Below are 24604 nucleotides of genomic sequence, written 5' to 3'. Positions count from 1 at the left end.
TACTCACAGACAACTAACAGCAGCAACTTGATATGGTCCAACCCTATTAAAATATTACCATTACCAAATTCCACCAAACTCAATAGGGCCTACATTCAAGAGCATAGAGGCTTTATATATGGGGTTCTCAATGTGGTCTCATGGACACCCTCAAATAACCCCACTGTGGTGCCCACCGAGGCCTGAGGCCCATCCCAATATTCTATCTTTAAAGAGATTAATTGGCATCTTTGTTGTTTGAAGGGGTGCTGCCTCTCTTTTTTTGCAGGAGTGTTCCTTGCTTTTTTGTATGTTTTATTTGTTTTGTGTTGCACGTAGGTTCTTTGCCTGGTTTTGGAGAGGAAAGGCCCTGAGCATCACCATTTTTCCTTCTGTAAAATGGCTATTTTGTGGAGAGGCACTACCAAGGTGGCAGCAGATCCAGCTCCCAAAGAGCACGACACAGCTGCTGCTGTGGCAGCGACACTGGGCAATGAATTCCTTAGGATCTGCTGTGCCTGTGAATCATGACACCTGAGGCGGTCACCTCACCTTGCCTCATGAATGGGCCAGTTCTGCAGCATTGCAATCAGATCATTGCTGCAGCACTAGCACAGGGAGGCTTTAACTTTTTCCTCCAAGCCCCTTTTCTGCTATTTGCTATAACAGGGGGAAACACATAATGGGGAGCTCCAATCAGCCTCAGCCACCATGATCAATTAAAGGTAAAGGGACCCCTGACAGTTAAGTCCAGTCGTGAACGACTCTGGGGTTGTGGCGTTCATCTCGCTTTACAGGCCGAGGCAACCGGTGTTTGTCCGCTCCGCAGACAGTTTTTACGGGTCATGTGGCCAGCATGACTAAGCCGCTTCTAGTGCAATGGAACACAACACCAGAGCAGCGCACGGAAATGCTGTTTACCTTCCCGCCGGAGCAGTACCTATTATCTACTTGCACTTTTTGGGGTGCTTTCGAATTGCTAGGTTGGCAGGAGTTGGGACCAAGCAACGGGAGCTCACCCCATTGTGGGGATTCAAACTGCCGACCTTTTGATTGGCAAGCCCAAGGCTCAGTGGTTTAGACCACAGTGCCACCCGCATCCCTACCATGATCAATTATCATGGATAATAATGAGGAGTCTATCAACGTACAGAGGACCTTAGCTTTGCAGGCTCTGTTACAATGAAAGGCCAGCTACAATTTGGTGAGCAGTATCACTTGGCCAGCAGAGTCAAAGAGAGTTATGCCATCCCTTTTAGCTGGCCGGTAGTTTATCCATGTCACAATTTATTGATGTACTAGCTGTTGGCTGAGACAGGGTCATTCATCTGTCACCTGAAATGGAGAAGCCTTGATATAAAACAATACTGCTTTTGCAGAATATTTACAGCAAACCATTACGACAGTTGGTACTTTCCATTCATTTTAGCTTTAGTGTATCAAAATGGGCCTTTTTTAATTGATGGCAAGGCTACTGCTACTGAGTCCTCTACAGTTTTAAAAAGGAAGGAAAGGAAGAAATGAATAAAGGAAAGGAAAGGAAAAATGGTTGATGAATTTGAGTTCAAACACAATCACATTTATTATTATTGTTAATAACAATACAGCACCCATCTGTCTGGGTTTCCCCAGCCACTCTGGGCGGCTCCCAACAGAATATTAAAAATATGATAAAACATCAAACATTAAAAACTTCCCTAAACAGGGCTGCCTTCGGAGGTCTTCTATAAGTCAGATAGTCGTTTATTTCCTTGACATCTGATGGGAGGGTATTCCATAAGGCAGGAGCCACTATAGAGAAGGCCCTCTGCCTGGTTTCTGTAACCTCACTTCTCGCAGTGAGGAAACCACCAGAAGGCCCTCTCAATAATACCTGATAGTCAAAAGGACAAAAAGTTTTTAAAGAGAATACTCTAATGAGTCAAACTAATTCTCTTCTAGCTAGCAATGTTGGGGAAGTGAGTATTAAAAGAAACCACAACAGCACTTTGAGAGAACATAAATGCCTTATATATAATGTCCCTAACAACATTGCTGGAATTGTCCTGTCCCTTCCTCAGTCAACTCTACACTTATTTATTTTAGCATTTAAAATTGTAGACTGTGTTGGGTGACTGGCAGAAAGCCAGGATATAAATGTAATAAACAGATAAATATAAAGCATGAACAGAAATTAGAAGGCACCTTTGGATCTCAAAATCTTCTATATTTATCCCTTTTAAGCCACACAAGTATCTAAAAGAATATTACATAGTTTTTGCCTGTTGAAATTAGAAGGACTTATATATGCTTCATTGTGACTGCACTGGCCCAAGTATTAAGCTTTCTGTTGCCTTCTAGATACCAGGCAGGTACCATGAGCACAAAAATCAGCCTAGTGTTACCTCTGAATTCGTCCTGGATTTGGGGAAGTTTGTATCTGAATGTTATGAATTAGACATCTGTAACAACAAATGGATACAAATTCCTAATTGAGTGTTTCCATGGATAAAACGGCTGGTACAAAATACAACAGCCGAGGGAATGTAGTGAAACAATCTTTTGACTTATTCTATACTTCACAGTATGAATCGAGTGCTTTGAAAGGGATACATATTCTTTAAATTCTTTCATTGAGCCACTGAAAAGATTTACATTCCTTTAAAGAAAGTGTACTCCAGGGCATTTCTTCCAGAGTGAATGTTGCACTAATTTGCTTAGTTGTGTGCACATGAAAGAACTTCCCCCACATCCCAAAATTCCCCCTTTAACTTACTTCTATATGATACCATCAGAACCCTGCAATTCTTCTCCTTCAATGGCCTGAATCAGAGCTAACAATCAGGGCTTTATATCTCCTTAATAACGGACTAGAATTTTGGCACTAGCTGCACATTTGTAGCGGTTCTGCCTGTTGCACAACTTGATAAATTATGTATTTATTCAGGGTTGATTGCTTCCACTCTGTAAGCATTTGGAAAGGATAAAAGAAGATGTTTCAGAACTGATTGAATTGGGCGAATTACTCCTCTTGATGCAAGGCCGAGTGTAACACATTATTACGGTTAGGAAGGAAAGGGGGGGGGGAGTATGCTTACTGCATGGATGGGCAAGAACTCTGACTTCATCCACAGCTATGTATCCAGGGTGTCCCTTCAACGAAACCGATTCAAATATCACCTGAAATACAACAGGGGGAAAACAAGCTGCTTAAGTAAGCTGTCTGAAAGGATCTCTCGCCTATTCTTTCTCGCATAGCTGAAGCTGAAAACGTTCAAAATCCAGGGACAGAGATTCACAACTCAACATATTGATTGCTTTCATAAGCTAGCCAATTTAACCCCTCAAAGGTTTATTCATTAATGTGCAGGGAAGAAAAATACACACATTGTCCTGTTCCAATATGTCTCCACTGAACATAATGTCGGAAAATATCTATCACACTTCTACTTGGAAGAAGCTTTGGGGGGGAGCAGGGGAGGAACCACACTGATTTGCTCTTAAGCATAAGCATGAAGCCAAGTTAAATGGGTTAAATGCTAATAAAAACAGACAAAGACCAAGGATTTCAGTGCCAGAACTAACAGCACGGTCCTAACCATGGCTACTCATGAACAAGGCCTATTGAATTCAATGGGGCTTACTCCCTGGGATTAGGTTGCAGTCTCTGTGTTATAAGAAACACTCAAACAAAACGGCTGCCCTGTAAATTCTCCTTCTGTGTCATTAAAAATGCTAAAGCTCATAGTATAATTATGTTGAGTCATCAAATATTGCATACAACACTTAAGGAGGGGAACTTCACACTGGGAACACCTTTGGATAAACTACCTGAGCCGTATTTGGGCATGCAGAACATGTCACTATCCATCTGTCTGTAGGTTAGGTTGACAAAGTTAATTAGAGAAGATAAATAGTGTCATGTCAGTTTTGCAGAAATATGGAGCTTGTTGGAATGATAAAGGGCAAGATCTGGTCAATCCATATTCGTTATTAGGAGATATATGAAATAAATCATAAATTTGTCAATTTTAAATTTTACCATGTATGTGATGTATGTACATATGCAATGCATTTATTATACTTATTCAGTATATTTATAGGTAACTGTAAAATTTTAAAAATAATACTGAATTTATAAAGTTTTCTGTAAGATAATTGTGTGTGTGTGTTGGTACTCACTGGAACAGAGTACTATCTCCAATTTGATTTCAATAGCAGTTCCCATCTCGCTGCACCCTAAATAGAGCACCCAGGAAGTATCACAGAAGGGGGCTTTGCTGTTGTTGAAACATGGGCTAAATCAAAATGGCAACCCCTTTGACGCCCAATGATGCTTCCCTGCCTTCTTCACCTTTTAGAGGCATTCAACTCACAGCAATGGCAGAATGTTTGCCAATTAACCTTGTGAAAAACTTCTAAAAACATTAACATTTCCAAGTTAATTTATTTATAAATATTCTGTGTTTGGAATTAGACTTTTTAAAAGAAAATAATAATAATGAAGCCCTTTCAGTTTAAAATGAAACTGTGTCACCTTCCTCATTTATTTCATTTATAATCTTTCACTGTTCTGTCAAAATATAATTATGCTTAAAGGATTAATAATCAGAAATGAAATGAATGTATTTCTCAGTTCTAATTCATATGCATATGCCTAATTAAAAAAAGCATTTGATGTAACACACAATATTTCTTTCCATTTAGGCAAGTTTTCAAAGATATTACTGCGAGTATTAAGTTGTTGCAAGTGATTTATGTAATATGCAGCATTAGTCATTCTTTGGGACTTTGGGATGTCCCAACATAGCTGAGTCGTGACTTTGACATCCAATCTGGGACAATGTGAAAATTCATGGCAAAACTGAAACAACTTGAGAGAAGATGAAAAGAGTAGCCTAAGGTAAACCATATTAAGGGAATATGCTGACCATAGAAGAAAAACACTGAAATCTCATCTACCTCAAATGATTAAATATCCTCCATGTCAGGGCTTACAAGTACTCAGTACTGCTAACCAGGCCTGATGCATATGTTACTTTTTGACACCTTAAAACAGGCTTCCTCAAACGCGGCCCTCCAGATGTTTTTGGCCTACAACTCCCATGATCCCTAGCTAGCAAAACCAGTGGTCAGGGATGGTGGGAATGGCAGTCCCAAAACATCTGGAGGGCTGAGTTTGGGGATGCCTGGGTTAGTCCATGCATGCAATGTATCAGATGTGTGTATATTTAAGAAATGATATCCACACAGTGGGTCATAGCTCCAGATACAGGAGGTAGAAGGGATGAAATCAAGGGGAGTGGAATTGTTGGATGAAGAAAGTCCTGCCTCTTATCCGTCTTTGAAGAGGACAACCTCTTCACTGTTAAGTACATAACAGTGGTCAGCTATGTGCCAAACCAAATGTAATGTTGACTGCACAAATCCTATTAATGTCCAACTTATTTCATTGGCACAAATGGGAGCTCTAATGTAAACAGCTGCTTCAGAGATGCCATTTTTGTCAGGATCATGTCAGAGAAAGAGCTAAACACTCTCTCTCCATCTGCCTCCCACATCCTCAAGAATACTCAGTTTTGACTATGGCTACTATTTTCATGACATGTCTCTCCATGTACTTTCCATCAAGGCTTCTGTAAGTGTACTTCTCCACATTCCCCATATAATGTTCTGTATAGGGGCAAGGGGCTAAATTTGACCACTCCTACTCCCGGGGTCTTCATGCGTCGATTGTACTCAGTATCCCTCAATGGTGAGGAAAATGTCAGCTAAGTGTTTCTGCTGCAAAACAAACAAGCAACAACAACAACACGACAAAACAGTTTGTTAAAGCTGAAATTTGTATTAGCAACAAACTTGTAAATGTGTTCCTATGTAAATTCAGGTGTCTGGTGAAGCAAGCAAACACCTGAATTACATTTCTAGCATTTATCTTAGTTTTTACAGAAATGCCAACATTCCTTAACTTGCATTGGAACAAATCCGAGAAAATACTATGGCTGCTCTCTGCTAAATCAGAGTGTGATTCTGAGTACTACTATCTGTTATTTAATGAAGGTCAAAACAGACCATATTGATAGTTATCTGTAGTATCTGGGGGAAAGGGGAAGTGGTTATTATCACAGAATAGATAGGATATGATATGATATAATCACAAAATATCTGATGCAACTTTTTAGAGATGGGGGAAATCTCAAACACACCTGATAGAAGTGTGGCCAGAATGTGCTGATTGCAAGTTCTACCTTCACCCAGCCTTCTGTAACAATCCCAGACACATTCCAGATAGGGTTGCCTTGAGGTCCACCATTAACCTTGACATAAACGTTCAACGATCCAGGGCTGGAGCGGTCTCGACTGGACAGGTAGTAATGGAAGTCAATACAGTGTGTGTCATTTTCCTTCAAGGTTGGTAGAAGCAAATGTGCTTTTTGCCCAGATGCTCTCCCAGAGCTGTTCACCATCATGAAGGAGCCTGGAGATAAATGTGAAACGAAGAGAGGGACAATAGCAGAGAAAAATAAGGTCAGTGGTTTCCTTCTCTTCCCCTGGAACAATAGTATGATGAAGAGCCAATAATTCTAAACAATCTGCCCAGCAGTCAGAAAACAAAACAGGTATTCATCTCAAAGAACTGAAAACCTATTATTTTATGCCAACACTTATCTGAAAAAGACAAGAAGACATCAAAATTACAGGAGCTGCAAATAAATTTGCACCCACAGCCTCCACCATCACTTAAAGAGGGTTATTTATTACTATTTTCAAATTTTCTACCCTGGATTTCAAATTGTCTGACAGTAAAATATCCACACCAAGCATGAAGTGCATACACATTGTACAAACCTCTTGCCAAGTGGCCAGGCTCTCCCAGTGGCATTTTCAAGCAGTATGAAGCTGACAGCCTTTATAACACATCTAAATTTATTGGTTTGTATTGTACCAATGTATTGTAATACATCACTGGAAAAGAGCAAGGCACAGTGGCACACAAAGGAGTGCGACTGCACTCCACCGGACGGCAGCAATTAGCCGCTGTGCAGGTCATAGATTACTATGGGGTTTCACCAGCTTAAAATACTGAGCAGGTCATGGATTACTATGGGGTTTCACCAGCTTAAGATGTAGAAAGGAGAGCCTTAGACCAAATGGAGCCACGTTGGAACAGCTACCTTGACACTCCCTCTCTTTGAATTCCTTATATTTTAATCACATTTGTAGCCCATTTCACAACTCTGATGCACCATTTGAATGCATGACTTCTCTCTGTAATTAAGGATTATCAATTTGTGCATGTCCCTGCAATTTAGAATTGTCAATTTGTACATGTCTCTGATCTAATCACTCAAATGAACACAATTTTTGAGTGGGCATCAATGTTATTTTTGTTCCTCGTGAATTAAAGAAAGAAAGGAAAGTTAACACAACGCAGGCCATACAGGGAAGTGCCAGTAGTTTTACAATCAAATATTAACTTTTAGTTCTGTTTGGTTTAAGCCCAAGAGTTGGAGACTGGATGCTGTAACAGCTGCTGAGACTCTGATCAACAAAAACTCAATTCCAATGTGTCACACAGATAGCTCTACTGTAGCACAGCAAGAAGGGAACTGATTCATGCTGAAAAGTATTGCCATTTGTAAAGCAACCTTTTAAGAACAGCTATTTTAAGCACCTCAAAGCAAGAAAAGTCCACCAAATCCAATCCCTTGTCTTGACTTTTGTCTCTTCTTTGTGACAGTGTGTTCGCTAATGCGTTTTTTAAAAAGTCCATTATACTTATCGTGCAAGGTATTCCTGGATCCTGTAAAAAGCAGCCACCAGATTGGGATTTAGGTTTCACACCTCCCGACAGTCAATAGGTAACATTGCAAGTGAGCAAAAAATAAAATAAAGAACAGGAAGCTGCCATCTTAGCTCCTTCCTGCTCCTTTCTTTTTCAGTTTTTCAATAACAAGCCAGAACATGAGGAGATTCAGTATCAGAAGAGCATGGAAGATGGCTTTTAACAGGAGAGGTTGCCTTAAAAACTCACTGAGACACTCTGGTAGAAAAGGTAAAGAAGTATGACGGAGGATCTATTGGCAAAAAAAGTGGTGAGGTGCCACAGAATAAACAGCTGCTGACAGCCTGAGTGGGCTCTGGTGGCAGCTTTTATGGGATCCAGAAATACCTTTCACAGTAAGTTTAACAGACTTTTCTGGAGACCCCATAAAAGTACTTGTGAATGGATCTCTGATGGTGCAAGTGGAGCCATTGACTGGGATATGAGCGAAGTCTGGGATATGAGCAAGTATCATTAGCCGTAGCATCTTTGACAACAGCATTAAGATGATAGCTTGATGGGGTAGGATGGAGGACACAGTTGAGAGAATTTTGGTTATGTTTTTCTGGAGATAATGCAATTGTCTCTGCTTGAGTGTTAAGGCATCCTAGATGAATCAACTGGCAAAAAGGGAAGAGAAGGCCCTTCTCTTCCAGTGTGAGAACCAGTGTGGTGTAGTGGTTAAGAGTGGTAGACTCGTAATCTGGGGAACCGGGTTCGCGTCTCCACTCCTCCACATGCAGTTGCTGGGTGACCTTGAGCTAGTCACACTTCTTTGAAGTCTCTCAGCCCCACTCACCTCACAGAGTGTTTGTTGTGGGGGAGGAAGGGAAAGGAGAATGTTAGCTGCTTTGAGACTCCTTCGGGTAGTGATAAAGCCATTTTCGAACTTGAGATGAGAGGGGGTTGCGGGCCACCCCCTCCCACACACGCGGGGGCTGGCCTTCTGCCCCCGTGAGAACAAGGGAATCCCCGGGCGTGCCTGCGACCCTGCCCGCCAATCGGCGGTTTGGGGAGGCATGGCCTAGCCCATTTAAGGCCAGGCGCGCCCAGGGACCACCCTCTTTGCCCCGTTCCAGCTGACCGGTTTTCCCATCCCACCCACCCTTTAGGCTTAGCTAGCTATGACCTTGCTGTGGACTCCGGTTGGTCACCGCAAGGGGCCTGGTAGGAATTTTTCCAACTTGGCGCTCTTCCAGCCTTTTGGTTTTTTTGCCTACCTCGTAACAAACGTCACAACTTCCTCGGTATTGGCGGTTAGGCATTGGCAGGGGTAATTGTTATGCAAATGAAGGGGGGAAGGAAGCGCCATCACCTTCCCCCAAGGAAAAGGGTAGTCTCATAGAGGACTCCGGGGGGCGTTGCCTTGTCCGAAACCTAGGGAGGTAAGGGCCTCCGGCACGCCCCCGAGCAGTGACACCCGTGGGATCCTAGTTGGCGTACTTCAACAGAACTCCCACGGCTTGTGGATAACCCTTCCCAGTCTCCATGCCGGGTAGTCGATAGGAGCCAATGCCTAAGGCCAATACCTTTCAATTCCTGTAATCAATAAAGTTGTGGCCTTTTATGCCCATTAACCTTAAATAATGTGTCCGATGTCTTCATTTCACATGGGGGAGGGGATTTGCCACGCAAAGCGGGATATCAAATCCAAACTCTTCTTCTTCTCATCTTCTTGTAGTTGATCATGAAGTTGTGATCCTAGAAGGCTGATAGGCTCACATAAAGATCTCCTCTTGTTTGATGCGGAGGCAATCAGTATGTTATCAAGGTAAAGAAAAGGCAATATGCACTGAAGGTGGATGTGTGAAACAAGGGCTACTACTACTTTGGGGAATTCTCTCTATGCTGAGGCCAGGCCAAACCGCATTGCTCTGTACTGCATGCCCAGGTGGACATCCCGCAACCCCAGGCAATGCCCAGGTGGAATAATGAGTCATGACAACGTGCTATGGGATTAAAATTGGCCACAACTTTATTAAATTTTCAGATGTAGGAAGACCCTGGCTTAGGCATTGTGCATTTATCCCTCCCAGTCCCCAGCCGGGGATCTGGGGCACATCAGGGTTAATCAATCTGTCTGGGGTTTGGGCTGGCTCTGGAAGATGTATGTTTAAGCAGAGAGCCCACCCCCACCCCATTTTGCCGCAACACAGGGGAGAGCACTGATAACATTTCAGCATATGGCCAGTGACTCCCCTCAACACAACCCCTTTAACAGGGAACCCTGGGATCACCACGGGGAGGGGGGCACCGCTTCATGCCCCCCCATTTTTTTTAGGGAAGATAGACTAAAGGATTCCACCCAAGGCCTGAAACCACCAAAGTTGTGACGTTTTGCTACCTGTACCTGTACCTGTACCTTCCCGGTCCTTCAACAGCAACAATCAATGACCGTTGCAGCGCCAACATACCTGTAAAGAAGCTGTTAACCTCCAATAAATGTCCTAAACTAAGGGAGGGTAGGGCGGGAGAAGCTCTGGAGCCGACTGAGGACTACCAGGTAGGTTACACCCTCTATTGTGCCAGGTGGGCAGTCCCGTCCCTTATCTGGTCAACTCCCCTGGCTATGCCTCCCCAGCTGCAATTGGTTCTCAGAGCTGATGCCAGAATGAGGGGAGTTCATGGGACCACCTGATCTAGCTCTGAGATGATCTGTAAATAACTCCCCTAGAGATGAGGCAGGAGAGGCTGGCAAGCTGGAAAGATCTACCTAACAGAGTGGCAAGTGCTGCTCCTGAACGATGGTGGGGAAGGCTTGAGTCAAAACTTGGGTAGATGGAGAACTACCTGTAATATTGTCTATTGCATTTACGGGCTGTAATTTTGCTGCTGCAATTCGCTCCTGGCAGGAGAGTGTGCATTTCTTCTGTGCCTTTCCATTTAAGCGCAGGAAAAGAAGCTGTTTGAACAATAGCCGATCATTAGGTGATTGTTAGCAAAAAACACGGGAAACTGTCTAACCTCCCACTGAGAGCTAATGACTAGAGGTTTGAAAAGCTTTACCTATACTGAGCAAAAAGCTGGAGGGGGGGGGGGAATCCAGAGGCTACTATGGATGAAGTCAGCAATGCAAAGGACAATACAGAGTCTAAGGAGACTGTAGAGAAGGAAACCAGCAACTGAATAGGTCTCACGAAATCAGCGTGAAAACACCAGAGCGGGGAAAGGAGTGCTGAGAATAACTAAAAATGAGGCTAAACACACAAAGAAATTCCACAAAAGGTAAAAGAAATAAGGAAATAACCAGTTTGGAAAGGACAACACCAGGAGTCTCATGAACAAACGACCACTTTCTGTGAGGCAAAGTAAAAAAAAACTGAAGGAAGGAAGGAGTTGGGATGAGCTGAGACAGAAGCTTCTGGTTTAAATTCTTCATTTTATTTTTTTGCAAGCTTGCAATGTTGCCTATTGACTGTCAGGTGGCACCACACCTAAGTCCCAATCTGGCTACAGTTTTTACTGGGTCTCCAGAATCTGGTGGGGATCATAATTCTACTCCAATAAAACTTTATCTGAGACATGGGCCAGGGGCAGACTTGGATCTTTCAGATTTCAGCGGCACCCTATGCAAAGCATAAATTTGGTGCCCCCTCATTTCTTGCCTTCTACTCAATTCACTAAGTCATAGTTGCAATGCCCTGCAGTGCCCGCCAGACTCAGCACCCAGTGCAATGGAACCGATCGCACTGCCCTAAATCCAACTCTGCACTGGCCGCATTCAGACATTACACTAAATGACCTTGCAGGTTGTGCATTCCCTCTCCTTCTCTAGCAGAGACGCAAGGAGAAGCTCAGAAGCTTTCACTTCTGCTTTTGCTTAACCATCCACAGCTTGTTGTGTTGTCCCAACTGGCAAACTGATGGATGTTCGTTATGGTTTGTTTCGGGGAAAGGGGGAAAACCCCATTTGAAATTGTTGGTTTGTTTATGTCTCGCTAAACTTAAAGTTTAAAGTAGTGGCCGCTATGTTCTGTTCCAAGCTCTGATTGCCTCCCTTTGGTTCCCACTCTTTGTCTGCCATTATCCACCTTGGATGGATCTACACACAGGGGAAAAAAACCACTATAAATAAGTCAGAAATTAAAACGTTATAATAAAAGAAAAGAAAAACTTATGTAAAAATTCTATAGAAATGTTTTGTGCTCTCTGGTGCCATCTGGTGTTGCATGCTTATAACACATTCAAATCACTGTACAGTGGTACCTTGGGTTACAGCCACTTCAGGTTACAGACTCTGCTAACCCAGAAATAGTACCTCGGGTTAAGAATTTTGCTTCAGGATGAGAACAGAAATCGTGCAGTGGCAGCACGGCAGCAGCGGGAGGCCCCATTAGCTAAAGTGCTACCTCAGGTTAAGAACAGTTTCAGGTTAAGAACAGACCTCCAGAACGAATTAAGTTCTTAACCCAAGGTACCACTGTATTGACAAATGTAGCTGAGTCTCTTATCTGTCTATAGCTGCCCAATGCTGGCAATCATAGACAGGAATTCTGTACCAACCTGACTGGCTTCCACCCTGAATTGAAAGGAAAGAAGGGAAGGAGGGTATCCTATCCTCTAAGGCCCCAAGCAACTGAATTTGGGGACATGTAAAGGCCAATCTCCTCTACATCCTAATTGAATCAGATCAACACCCTGCTACTTATTAACCAATCAATTCCAAGGATGTTAAATCACCTTATGATGCTCCACCTAGCGTCATCTAGCACGTATTCTCCTCTTGTTAAAGAAAATAGCCTTGGCATTATTATTATTATTATTATTATTATTATTATTATTATTATTTTAGCTGCCCTTCACCCTAAGGTTTCAGGGTGGTTTACAATATTAAAAACAGAGTAAGCAGTGGGTAGCTGGCAGTGAGGAGGCAACAGTGTACTGAATAAATAGGTACTATACAGGTTCAAAACCATATTTATTCTTCATGCTCCTGAGCACTCTAATATGCTTCATTAGTTTCTTCATAAGGGTTGTATTCCACAGTCCATCCCACCATGCTGCTAGAGTTACATTTGTAGCTGTTTTCCAATAACCCATATGCACAGTTGACCTTCTCTCTTAGTCTCTCTCTCATACATACAAACATACACACACACACACACACACACACACACACACACATTACAACTATGGGAATCCACAGAAGAATATTTTGAGAAAGGCCTTTAAAATTCTCCCTTTCATGGCTGCAGCGATGTGACAAAAAACACTCCTCTCTAGCAATAAAAATAATGAGAACTGTTGGTTTAATTCTCTTTAAAAGATCTGCTTTGTGGATGTGTGCACACATGCCTTAAGGAAAACTAGCAAAAGTAATAAGAGATTGGGAGAGGGGGGCAGAGAAAGAGAAGAAAGAATATCTATTTCAGCAGTCAGGCATAGTAATTTTTAATCAAATGCAGCCCTCTTGACATTCTCAGTTCCGATGCAGCTGCCAAGTCATGCTACAAACGTTATCTCTCTGCTGGCCCCCATGCAGTTCATAGAAGATTGAATCTGGGAAAGCTTGCCTCACTAGTAACCTATTGAAGTTAGGGTGTCCCCCCCCCCCACTTTTTCTTTTGTATGCCATGTTGCAGCAGTGTGACAGACACCCAGATGAGCCGGATAAACATTCTGATCATTTCTGATCAATGAGCAGCCATATGTAGTAGGCTTAGAGGAGGAGACATTGGCAGCATTTGCCCAAATAAGCTTTTCCACTGCTTTGCAATTACACACAACAGAAATGTGTGTGACTCTCCCTGTTTTAAAATGGATCGTGTCAAATATAGACACAATGGGCAGCAGAAATGGAGATGAGAGAGAATGAGTGTGCATGCTTGCATACAAAGAGAACACTCGGGGTGTGGAGGAAAAGCATGTGAAGTCTTGCTTGATCTCCTAACCACACAGCATCCTTTAGACAAGAGAAAATATGCAGATTCTCAAGAGAAGAGCCCAGCTAAATGGAAAAGCATGAATGAGCTTACCACATCATATAGATGCTTGGCCAAAGTCCAAATCACATATTCCAGGACCTGGGGAGCAGTTTTTCAGCAAGCAAAGTACTCTGGGAGCAGTCTGCATTCAGCTATGAAAAAAATAATCTGGAGCAGACACCATCTTAAGAAAAATCTTTATCTGTACTTATTTTAGCCTTTGGGAACTTTTAAATCCCCCAAATTACTATTTTATATGCTTTTATACTATATTTTTACTAGCTTTATACTGTCTTTTTATTTTAATAAATTTCTTTATTGTTTTTATGTTGAGCGGTAGTTTTAGATTTTTAAAAATATTACATTATTAGCTAATGCTTTAAGTAACTATGTTCTGAATCCAAATCCCAAAGTTAAGATAGCCTACAAGATGATTTAAGATCCAGTGAAAATAACTTCTGTTTCTAGCAGATAAGGTTGTGCTCTTGGGGTTCAGAGTTAAATATTCAGGCCTGAATTTTGCCATTTATGATATCTTGGGTTCTTTCAGAGGAAGGGATATAAATTTAATCTCTCAATCAATCAATCAATCAATCAATCAATCAATCAACATCCTAAATACCTAAGAGACTAAGTTTTGGAAAATCAGCAAGTCCCCAGTACAAATATCACCAATGCCATTTAGTCACTTGCCACTTACAATGAAGGATGCTAATCATGTTGGGATGCGGGTAGCGCTGTGGTCTAAACCATGGAGCCTCTTGGGCTTGCCAATCAGAAGGCTGGTGTTTCAAATCCCCTTGCTCTGTCCCAGCTCCTGCCAACCTAGCAGTTCAAAAGCATACCGGTGCAAGTAGATAAATAGGTACCACTGCGGCAGGAAGGTAAATGGCATTTCCATGCGCTCTGGTTTCCACCACAGTGTTCCGTTGCGCCAGAAGCAGTTTAGTCATGCTGGCCACATGACCCGGAAGCCTGTCTCTGGACAAACGCCAGCTCCCTCAGCCTGAAAACGAGATGAGCGGCGCAACCCCATAGTCGCCTTTGACTAGACTTAACCATCCTGGGGTCCTTTACCTACCTTTAACTTAATCATGTCTGGGGTGTACAACCTGCAATATTGGGGGCAGTGCACTTCTGAATGGCAGGGCAGAGTCTCAAACAAAGATGTGCTCTTCCAAGCTCACTTTCCCAGCATGTTCAGACTTCTGTCTCAGCGATGTCTACACTGGCTTGCTCATGTACACAGAATGGAAGATGGCAGGATCCCCAATGATGTGCTTTGCGGAGAGCTGGTCTTGGGCACAAGGCCTGTTGGCCTGCATTACAAAGATGTCTGCGAATGTGGCACGAAGGCTGGCAATGTGAAGTCCAATCTATGGGAATCCCCTAATGATGACCACAATGCCTCGAGACAGACAGTTAAGACATGTAGCCATGGCAATGACCACAGGAGAAATAACCGTCGGGAGGAGTGCAGAGAGAAGAAATTCCATGGTGCATCTGCCCCAGCATAACTAGACGTCTTCATCTGCTCCAGCTACAATAAAACACGTATCTCCGGTCTCTACAGCCACAGAAGGCAGTGTAACTCTCCAACAGCTTGACTTCACCCCTGATGGCACACTATTCCATTGTCTCTCAAGACTGACAGATGTCAATGCTTCTGAATACCAATTGCTGGGGAGCCAAGAGGGGCATGCCTGGTGGGCACAGCCAGGGCTGTAGCTTCTCAGTAGGTATTACTGCTGGGAGGGGTGAGGCAGCAGCTAAGTTGGAGCTGTGCAGATTGGTCAACAGTTCCGTGAGGAACAGAAGAGGGGAAATTGCTGCTGCAACCCTCTCCTCCTTGTGGGCACTGCATAGGCATCCGGCTAGTAACTGTGAAAACAGGATGCCTTGGGCCTGACCCAACAGGTCTCTTCTAGTGATGGGGGAGAAATTTGATTCAGTTCACATTTGAAGCTGATCTTATGAAATCTGAATGCTGAGAAACAACATTACAATCAAAACACAGCCGGCCTTCAAAATTCACATTAATCCGAATTTTATGGTAGTTTTCCAACCAAATCATGTTTACAAAAAATGCATATTAGGTAAATTCTGCATTAAAATAAATACATTTGTGAAAACCACATAAAAAATACATTGTACTAGGCAAGATTGATTGAAAAGATGTGGACTATATTCAAACTGCATATCAAAATGTTAGCAGAAATTCATACAAAAATTGGGAGAATCGATTGGTGGAATTGGCACTCCTAGAAGTACTACATAATTCCTGTTCTGCCTTTACAGTATAAGAACTCAATCATTTAGTTTGGCAGCATCTATGCTTTGAAACAACCTCAGATATGCAGATGACACAACCTTGATGGCAGAAAGTGAGGAGGAATTAAAGAACCTTTTATTGAGGGTGAAAGAGGAGAGCACAAAATATGGTCTGAAGCTCAACATCAAAAAAACGAAGATCATGGCCACTGGTCCCATCACCTCCTGGCAAATAGAAGGGGAAGAAATGGAGGCAGTGAGCGATTTTACTTTCTTTGGCTCCATGATCACTGCAGATGGTGACAGCAGCCACAAAATTAAAAGACGCCTGCTTCTTGGGAGAAAAGCAATGACAAACCTAGACAGCATCTTAAAAAGTAGAGACATCACCTTGCCAACAAAGGTCCGTATAGTAAAAGCCATGGTTTTCCCAGTAGTGATGTATGGAAGTGAGAGCTGGACCATCAAGAAGGCTGATCGCCAAAGAATTGATGCTTTTGAATTATGGTGCTGGAGGAGACTCTTGAGAGTCCCATGGACTGCAAGAAGATCAAACCTATCCATTCTGAAGGAAATCAGCCCTGAGTGCGCACTGGAAGGACAGATCCTGAAGCTGAGGCTCCAATACTTTGGCCACCTCATGAGAAGAGAAGACTCCCTGGAAAAGACCCTGATGTTGGGAAAGATGAAGGACACAAGGAGAAGGGGACGACAGAGGACGAGATGGCTGGATAGTATTCTCGAAGCTACCAGCATGAGTTTGACCAAACTGCGGGAGGCAGTGGAATACAGAAGTGCCTGGCGTGCTCTGGTCCATGAGGTCATGAAGAGTCAGACACGACTAAATGACTAAACAACAACAAATGCTTTGAAACACCCTGCCTATTGATATCAAGAAGGCACTTTGTGAGACAAGGGTGGGGTGTGTTTGTGTGTAATTTAGAATGGTGTTTTTATTGCATTGTGTTATAAAAAAGCTTCGATAAAAATAATAACAATATCAAGCAAGTGCCTTCACTGTACTCTTTTTGGCATCTGCTAAAAACATTCTGGTTTAGACTATCCTATCCAGATGCTTAGAAATGCTGAGGGAATTTTAATCTGTTTTGGTACTTTAACTTTTGTGTGTTTTATAGTATTGTTGTAAATTTTTCTCGATTTGAGGGTTGGCTTTGAGGGTTGTTGGGGGTTTTTTTACAACCAAGCAATGAATGCCTTTTAGGAAAATGAAATGAAGAAAAATGAAATGAAATGTTGAATCATTTTCATGAGGATTTTTTTTTAAATGTGAATTCCAGCAGAAATGTGGAGAACTGATTCAACCCTCCACCACCACCTAAAATATGGAGGATAATAGTACAGTGGATGCTTGGGTTGCGAATGTGATCCATGCGGGAAGCACGTTCGCAACCCGCAGTGTTCGCAACCCACAGCACCACGTCTGCACATGCACGGGTCACGATTTTGCACTTTTGTGCATGTGCAACAGCCGAAACCCAGAAGTAACCTGTTCCGGTACTTCTGGGTTCAGCATGGTGCCAACCCAAAATTGCGCAACCTAAAGCGTCTGTAACCTGAGGTATGACTGTACCAATCTAATATACCATCCTTTGTCCTCTACTGAGGCAAGCAAGAAACATTGCCATGGTTTAAGAACACATTCCAATCAGACAAGAGGATGCAGCCTGGGTAGAGGGACTTGGGAGAAGTCACATGGGCCATGTACAGAGACTTGGAGCACTACGTTCATACACCCTTGAAACTGGCCTGGACCTAGCCCACTACTAAGAACATAAAGTAGGATCAGGCAGCGGCATAGCTAGCCGCTTGGGTGCCTAGTGCAGGGGCGTGTCCTGCAGCCGGGGGCAGGGCAATCCATCTGTGGGGGCAGAGCAAGCTGCCGATGGGGGAGGGGTGATCCACCCATGGGAGCAGGGTGAGCCTCTCCAACGCTTGGAGCCTCTCTGCCACCTCCCCCTCAGCTGTGGGGCAGCTGAGGGAGAGGAAGTAGGCAGACACAAGTCCCACATTGCCGTTTCAGGCTGTGTGGAATCTGCAGGCGCCTAAGCCAACACATCACTCCTAAAAGGTTTTGTGAGCCCATTTAAAAATAACAAACTCATTTTGTCATCCCCCCAGTGATGACCCCCAATGACCCATGTAGTTCAGCATGCTGTTCTCACAGTGGCGACCCAGATGCCCGTGAGAAACCCACAAGCAAGACTCAAGCACAAAAGCGCACTCACCTCCTGTGGTTTCCAGCAACTGATATTCCAAAGGATTATAGCCTCTGACCATGGACGCAGACCAGAGCCATCATGTTGCATGCTGATTATGCATGAAGGATTATTTCAGAAGTTGTGAACATGCATAAGTGACAGAGTTAGTGTAGGCAACCCATTCCCATTCCCAAATGCATTCAGATAATATGGCCATATTGTTGAATGCGACTGGTTGGCAAACATGCCTTTAAAGTTGCAGCCATAGAAGAAAACTTTGGCCAAACTTGAATGGTTATATTATAAACAATCATTTTGCTGCTATTAAGAATCACCTGAACTTCTTTCTATCTGAATGAAGAAAGGAACCAGAGAATAACATCAAATATTATTTCTCTTCATATTTCCAGCACTGCTCGTTTTCTGGAACACTGCCAACCTTATATCTGTGTTTTATCATTTTCCTCCCTAAATTAAACATTCATCCATCCATATTGCCATTTGCTATTTTCATCTTCAAATTTGCAAACATGTCAGGGCTACAGACAATATAATCCTACAGCTGAGGAAAGGAGATATTTTGCATGCTGTGAAAGGCCAGGGTTTTTGTACTTATTAATGTAGACACAGGGGCACATGGTCTTTCAAGCAAGTTGATATCAAGTCTGCCTGATTTATGTGGTTTGATCAACAGGTTAGCTTAATTAATATTTGTTGCTCCCAGTTTCACCAAGATTTTTAAAATATATAATTTTAATATATGCTTAGATCATCAGAATTAAGTAAAACATGAATTCTTTTAAATATATATACTAAAAGAAAATGAAGCCTAAACTGGTCCTTGCATTGCTACAGTTATTGAATATATCACTAAAATTGGGGGATTAAACCACGAAGTGCTCCCTAGATGCTCATAAATTTCATTTTCCCCCTCCCTGATGCATAATGATGCCTTGATAAGCCTCCTATTATTGATGCATCTGCAACATACATCCTCTTTTCAGAGCCGAAATCGTACTTGGTAGCAGATGGTGCCTATTGTGTTTACACATCAGCACTTTATGATTGCATTTTCTCATGTCTACAGTAAAAAAGAAAGCCATAATTGAGTTTTTAATGGCTTTGCACATTGTTCATTAAGATTACATGACTGTGTTCCTGCAGATGACAGCTGAAGAAATGAGCCACCAAGAAGGACCCCAGTTGAGGCTGCTTCTGTATCACCTTTCAGCTGCCACGCTGCTTAAAAGCTAAATCATTATAGACACCAGAGTACCAAATGCACATTTAACAGGATGCAGGTGAAATGACTCTGGCACAAACCTAACTTCCAGCACCTAAAAACTATTGTGATATTATTATTATTATTAATTTATTTATATCCTACCCATCTGGCTGGGTTTCCCCAGCCACTCTGGGTGGCTTCCAAGAAAATATTAAAATACAGTCATACCTCATGCTGCATCTGCTTCAGGTTATGTCTTTTCAAGTTGCGCCCCGCGGCAACCTGGAAGTATTGGAACCGTTACTACTGGGTTTTGCCGCTCGCACATGCGCAGAAGGGCTAAATTGAACTGTATGCATGCGCAGACATGCCGCTTCTGGATGCGCATGCTTCGAGTTGCGGACGTACCTCCAGGACGGATTACATCCGCAACTCGAGGTTCCACTGTAGAGTAATTCTTCAAATATTAAAAGCTTCCCTAAACAGAGCTGCCTTCAGATGTCTTCTAAAAGTCAGACAGTTGTTAATTTCTTTGACATCTGATGGGAGGGCGTTCCACAGGGCGGGCGCTACTACTGAGAAGGCTCTCTGCCTGGTTCCCTGTAACTTCGCTTCTCGCAGTGAGGGAACTGCCAGAAGGCCCTCAGAGTTGGACCTCAGTGTCTGGGAAGAATGATGGGGTGGAGATGCTCCTTTAGGTAGACTGGGCTGAGGCCATTTAGGGCTTTAAAGGTCAGCACCAACACTTTGAATTGTGCTCACATCAATTAGGGAAGTGGGAACCTCAGGAATAAGGGCCAAATGCAGCCCCCCAGCTTTCTCTGTCTTTGGCCCTCAAAATGCACCCCAGACCACCCTCTGTCTTCTCAGGTCACACACCTCACTGATTCAAGTGTTTTTGCCTGGCTGAAATGTGTCCTTGAACTACCAATAATGCCTCTTGCTTGTCTAGACGGATGATATAGAGGTAGGTGGGTGCAGAAAGTAGCCTACAGTACAAAGGTTACTGCTCCATTTACTTTTGCCTGTCCCACCCACTACTAGCATGTGCCCCTTGCAAGGTGGTCAGAAGGGAATGCATCCCCTGGGCTGAAAAAAGAATCCCCCTAATGTTGAATTACAAGGGGGTGGGACCATTTTAAGGAGTAATTTCAAACTTTGGTGTGCTTGAAGGCACCTCCCCTTTGCTCCGTAAAGAAGCTAATCAATAGACTTGTGTCAGAAAAAAACATGGATACTATTCTCAAATGATAAAAACCAAACAAACCCCAACACACAAATCTACTTACTGAAGGGCCTACACAATTTATCATCCACACAGGAACACAGCATTGGCAATGCTTTGTGATAAAACAGAGGACAAAGAGAACCCGTTCATTTCATTTTTTATTAGAAATATAATAAAGAAGAAATGAAAGGATTGCTCAACTGGAAACAGCAATAAATTACATTAACAAAAATGTTCTTTCAACAGTGCAGTTAATTTGGGATGATGATGGCAATGCCAAAAAGCCTTCTTTGGCAATTCTTAAATGATGGCGTCAGAAGAATTCACCAAGGTATTTTCAGTGGGTAATGGTCATTGAATCCCAGCATACAGAAGTAAAAGAGCAGACCAATTAGAGCAGGTCAAACTATGGAACCTATAATGAGAGTCAAGTTGATAGAAATTTGTTGTCCAAAGAATATTTGACATTAAGCATTGCTTCCTACTTCTACTCTTGTTCTGACTTGGCTTCAGAATAGACACCATTAACATGAGAGCAGAAGAGAGCCTCCTAGACTAGGGGATCCTCCAAATGATTTATTTAACATTTGTCAAGATTTCCTTGAACAAAGCTTACAGATATATCCAGTCCTTATTGAGCTTTCTGATTTGTTTGCAGGGATGTTGTATGACAATAAGCATTCGTGCTGATTTGCTTACAGGCTGTTAAGGCATCTTCCTGTTAAATCATTTACCGTATTTTTCGTCCCATAGGACGCTCCGTCCCATAGGACGCACCTAGTTTTTTGGGGGGGAGATAACGGAAATTTTTTCCCCCTTTATTTCCCCCCCCCAAACCAGGTCGGGGAAACTGAACCAGGTCGAGGAACAGCGGGGTGGCGGCGCTGCGCCTCCCTGCTGTCCCCCGAGCTTGTGGGGCTGGCCGATGTCTGCCAGGCGCGCGGGGCGCTCTGCTTCAGCGCACCTTGCCCACCGGGCGGCAGGCTGCTATCCGCAGCATGGGGAGCCCTGCGGGGAACTCCTGCAGGGCTCCCCACGCTGCGGATGTCTGCCCGGCGCAGGGCCCTCTGCTTCAGGGCGCCCCTCGCGCTGGGCGGCAGGCTGCTATCCGCAGTGAGGGGAGCCCTGCGGGGAACTCCTGCAGGGCTCCCCATGCTGCGGATGTCTGCCCGGCGCAAGAGGCGCTCTGCTTCAGGGTGCCCCTCACGCGGGGCGGCAGGCTGCTATCCGCAGCCTAGACAGCCCTGCGGGAGTTCCCGCAGGGCTGTCTAGGCTGCGGATGTGTTCCCAAAGCGCCGGGCGCTCTGCTTTCAGCGCGCCCGGCGCTCTGGGAAGCAGGCTGCTATCCGCAGCCTAGACAGCCCTGCGGGAACTCCCACAGGGCTGCCTAGGCTGCGGATGTCTTCCTGAAGCCTGGAGAGCGAGAGGGGTCGGTGCGCACCAACCCCTCTCGCTCTCCAAGCTTCAGCGAAAGCCTGCATTTGCCCCATAGGACACACCCAGATTTCCCCTTCATTTTTGGAGGGGGAAAAGTGCGTCCTATAGGGCGAAAAATACGGTAGTTCCACACTTTTCAACACATTTCCCCATCACTTTCCTAACTGCAAAACATCTGTTTACTTCATGTTGTGCTTTAATCTACTTCCACTGGCCATACTGGTTCACATGGTACATTTTGCGTCCACAAAACTACCGGGGAAAGTATAGTAAATGGAACTGTAATCACTCGGTTCACACCAGTTCTGTATGCAGATAACCCAAGATCTATTTCCTTTCTTCCACAGAGCCAGATTGGAGGGGGTCTACTGTTCCTGCCTGTTGGATTAGGATAGGAATTACTAAAGCAAGATAACTCCAGTAAGCAGTTTTACCTTTCACCAAGCAGCGTAAGAACAACAAAAAAGCCCCACTGTATCAGACCAGAGCCCCATCTTGTCTAGCATCCTGCTCTCACATTGGCCAACCAGGTGCCTATGAAAAGTCTGCAAGCATGAGCTGAGTGGAGCTGAACTCACCCCCCCCCTTGATTCCCAGCCACAAATACATCAACTGATATGCTGCTTAATCTTTTTCGTGACTGGATAATGTGTGGCTTAATGCGTCCGCAATGTTCCAACATTTGGTGTTTCTACCCTCAACAGGTGTAATCATTGACAACCTTTAGAGAAGAGAGAGGTTTTAATTACAAACATAAACATAACAACACAGCTTCAAAACAATGGAATTTCCCATTAAAATATATGGATGCCTCCATGACCCCAACATTTGAGGAAATAGATTTAGCAATGTAGCAAACAAGCAAATAAAAATGAAGAAGAGGAATCGAGCATCGCAAGAAGGCAATTGTTCCATCAGGGAAAGCATTTCGGCCTGCCAGATGGATTGATCCTTCCTCTCTTTCCCCTGCACACTGCTCTGGGATCTCTTTCAACCCCCTGTTCCCTAGCCATTCACAAGAGGCACATGGGGAAGAGGAGGAGCCCCACTGCGCAACTAAAATATACTAAAACACATGAATCAAAATAATGATGGTGGTGATGCCAGACAAGAGTCAGCATAGAAAACTTATTCCTAGTACACAGAGTCACTAGTCACTGTTACAACTGCTTCAAATTCTATGGGATGTTGGGGCACATGGGCTGAAAAGTTGCCCTTCCGATACATCTTTGCAAACTCTTCCTAAAGGCAGATTCTGGACAGGGTCAAGATGTGTCAATGTGCAAATTTTGAACTGAGAAAACCAGAGATGTGTTCATATTTATTTGACTTACTCAAACTGTTGCAATCTTGCTCTACTGCACTGAATTAAATGTTTATATACATTTATATACAGCTTATATACATTCTCTGGGTTACCAGAGAAATCCACCTCCACTTCCACTGGGCTGGAAAGGTTAGATTAAGCAGAGGGTGTTCTCCCTCCCCTTCCCCAGTTTTCCTGGCTAAGCTGACTTCCCTTTGACCCTGGCCTCCCCCTTTCACTGAGCAAATGTGCAGGCGGACAGACAAGCAATGGGTGGGCTGCCTACCCATGGTAGCCTGTGGTAAGCCCAGAAATAAGGTGTTCCAAGGGCAGGGAAGGCTGAGTCAGCCCTGGATCCTGGAACTGATGCAGTTATTATGTAAGGAGCAGGAAAGACCATCCTGCTACCCGACTCTCCACCATGGCCATTGTGAGAATCAGGGCTGCAATGCAAGAGTCTCCATAAATCCTGCTGATGAGAGGGAGTTTAGATTGTGCCCTCAGTCCTAATTTTTTTTTGTTATTCGGCTGAAAGACCTCTAAATATGCACAGTGCTCATTTAAAAAGTTTCACAATACTGGATTTTTATTTTTATTTTAAAGCTTACAGGTCCAAAATCATGCATGGTAAAGAACACTATTGATTGCGTTCAAAAACATTTCAGGAGCCCTCAGGGGCAACACCAGCCGAGCAAACAGTAGACCTCTTTTTAAAAAGAACATTGAATCATTTCACAAGGCAATCACAAAATTGCTTGACTTCGTAGCAGTTTGCACACTCAAAAGCATCCTTTTAAAAATGTGCAGCTTCAGAGACTGCTGTTCTTCAGGTCCCTTAGAAGGTTTGAACTAAGGAATTCAGGCTTACCCCACAGCTTCATAATTGCAACCCACACATGGTCTTTGGTGATGCCCCTGATTGAGCAACAGCTGATTGCAGGCATTTTCAATGGCTTTGCAAGCCTGGTCACTGGTCAATCACAGGTATTATCAAGCTAGATACTGGTTTTAAAAGGCCTCTGACAGCTAAATAATAGCATTGTTAAATCATCAGCATCTTTCGCTGGCTTCCAGCCAGCTGATAATTTGAGACAGAATGAAAGAATGAATGTCTTCTGGTAGGGAGGAGGTCTGCCTGCACAATAGGAAAAAGCAAACTAAAAGTGGGCAGATATAGCATCAGATCAAGTTTGTCCACTGGCAAATAAGAT

General features: G+C 43.6%; 1 protein-coding gene across 18 annotated transcripts in view; it reads right to left on the bottom strand.

The window, feature by feature from the left end:
- The window catches only part of PTPRT (protein tyrosine phosphatase receptor type T), a 617797-nt gene that overhangs the window by 364844 nt on the left and 228349 nt on the right, over window positions 1–24604 (bottom strand). For all 18 annotated transcript variants that reach the window (XR_013987409.1, XM_081009187.1, XM_081009202.1 and 15 more), the window contains exons 3-4: window positions 6165–6436; window positions 3057–3138 (exon numbers count right to left, since the gene is read on the bottom strand). Coding sequence is in view for 17 of the 18 variants with exons in the window: in XM_081009187.1 (XP_080865313.1) it covers window positions 3057–3138; window positions 6165–6436 (354 nt within the window). In the remaining variant the exon portion in view is untranslated. The remainder of the gene's footprint in view (window positions 1–3056; window positions 3139–6164; window positions 6437–24604) is intronic.

The sequence above is a fragment of the Podarcis pityusensis genome (genome assembly GCF_964106645.2).
Source record: "Podarcis pityusensis genome assembly, chromosome: 6".
Classification (NCBI taxonomy): Eukaryota; Metazoa; Chordata; class Lepidosauria; order Squamata; family Lacertidae; genus Podarcis; species Podarcis pityusensis.
This window is presented reverse-complemented; position numbering and strand designations above follow the sequence as displayed.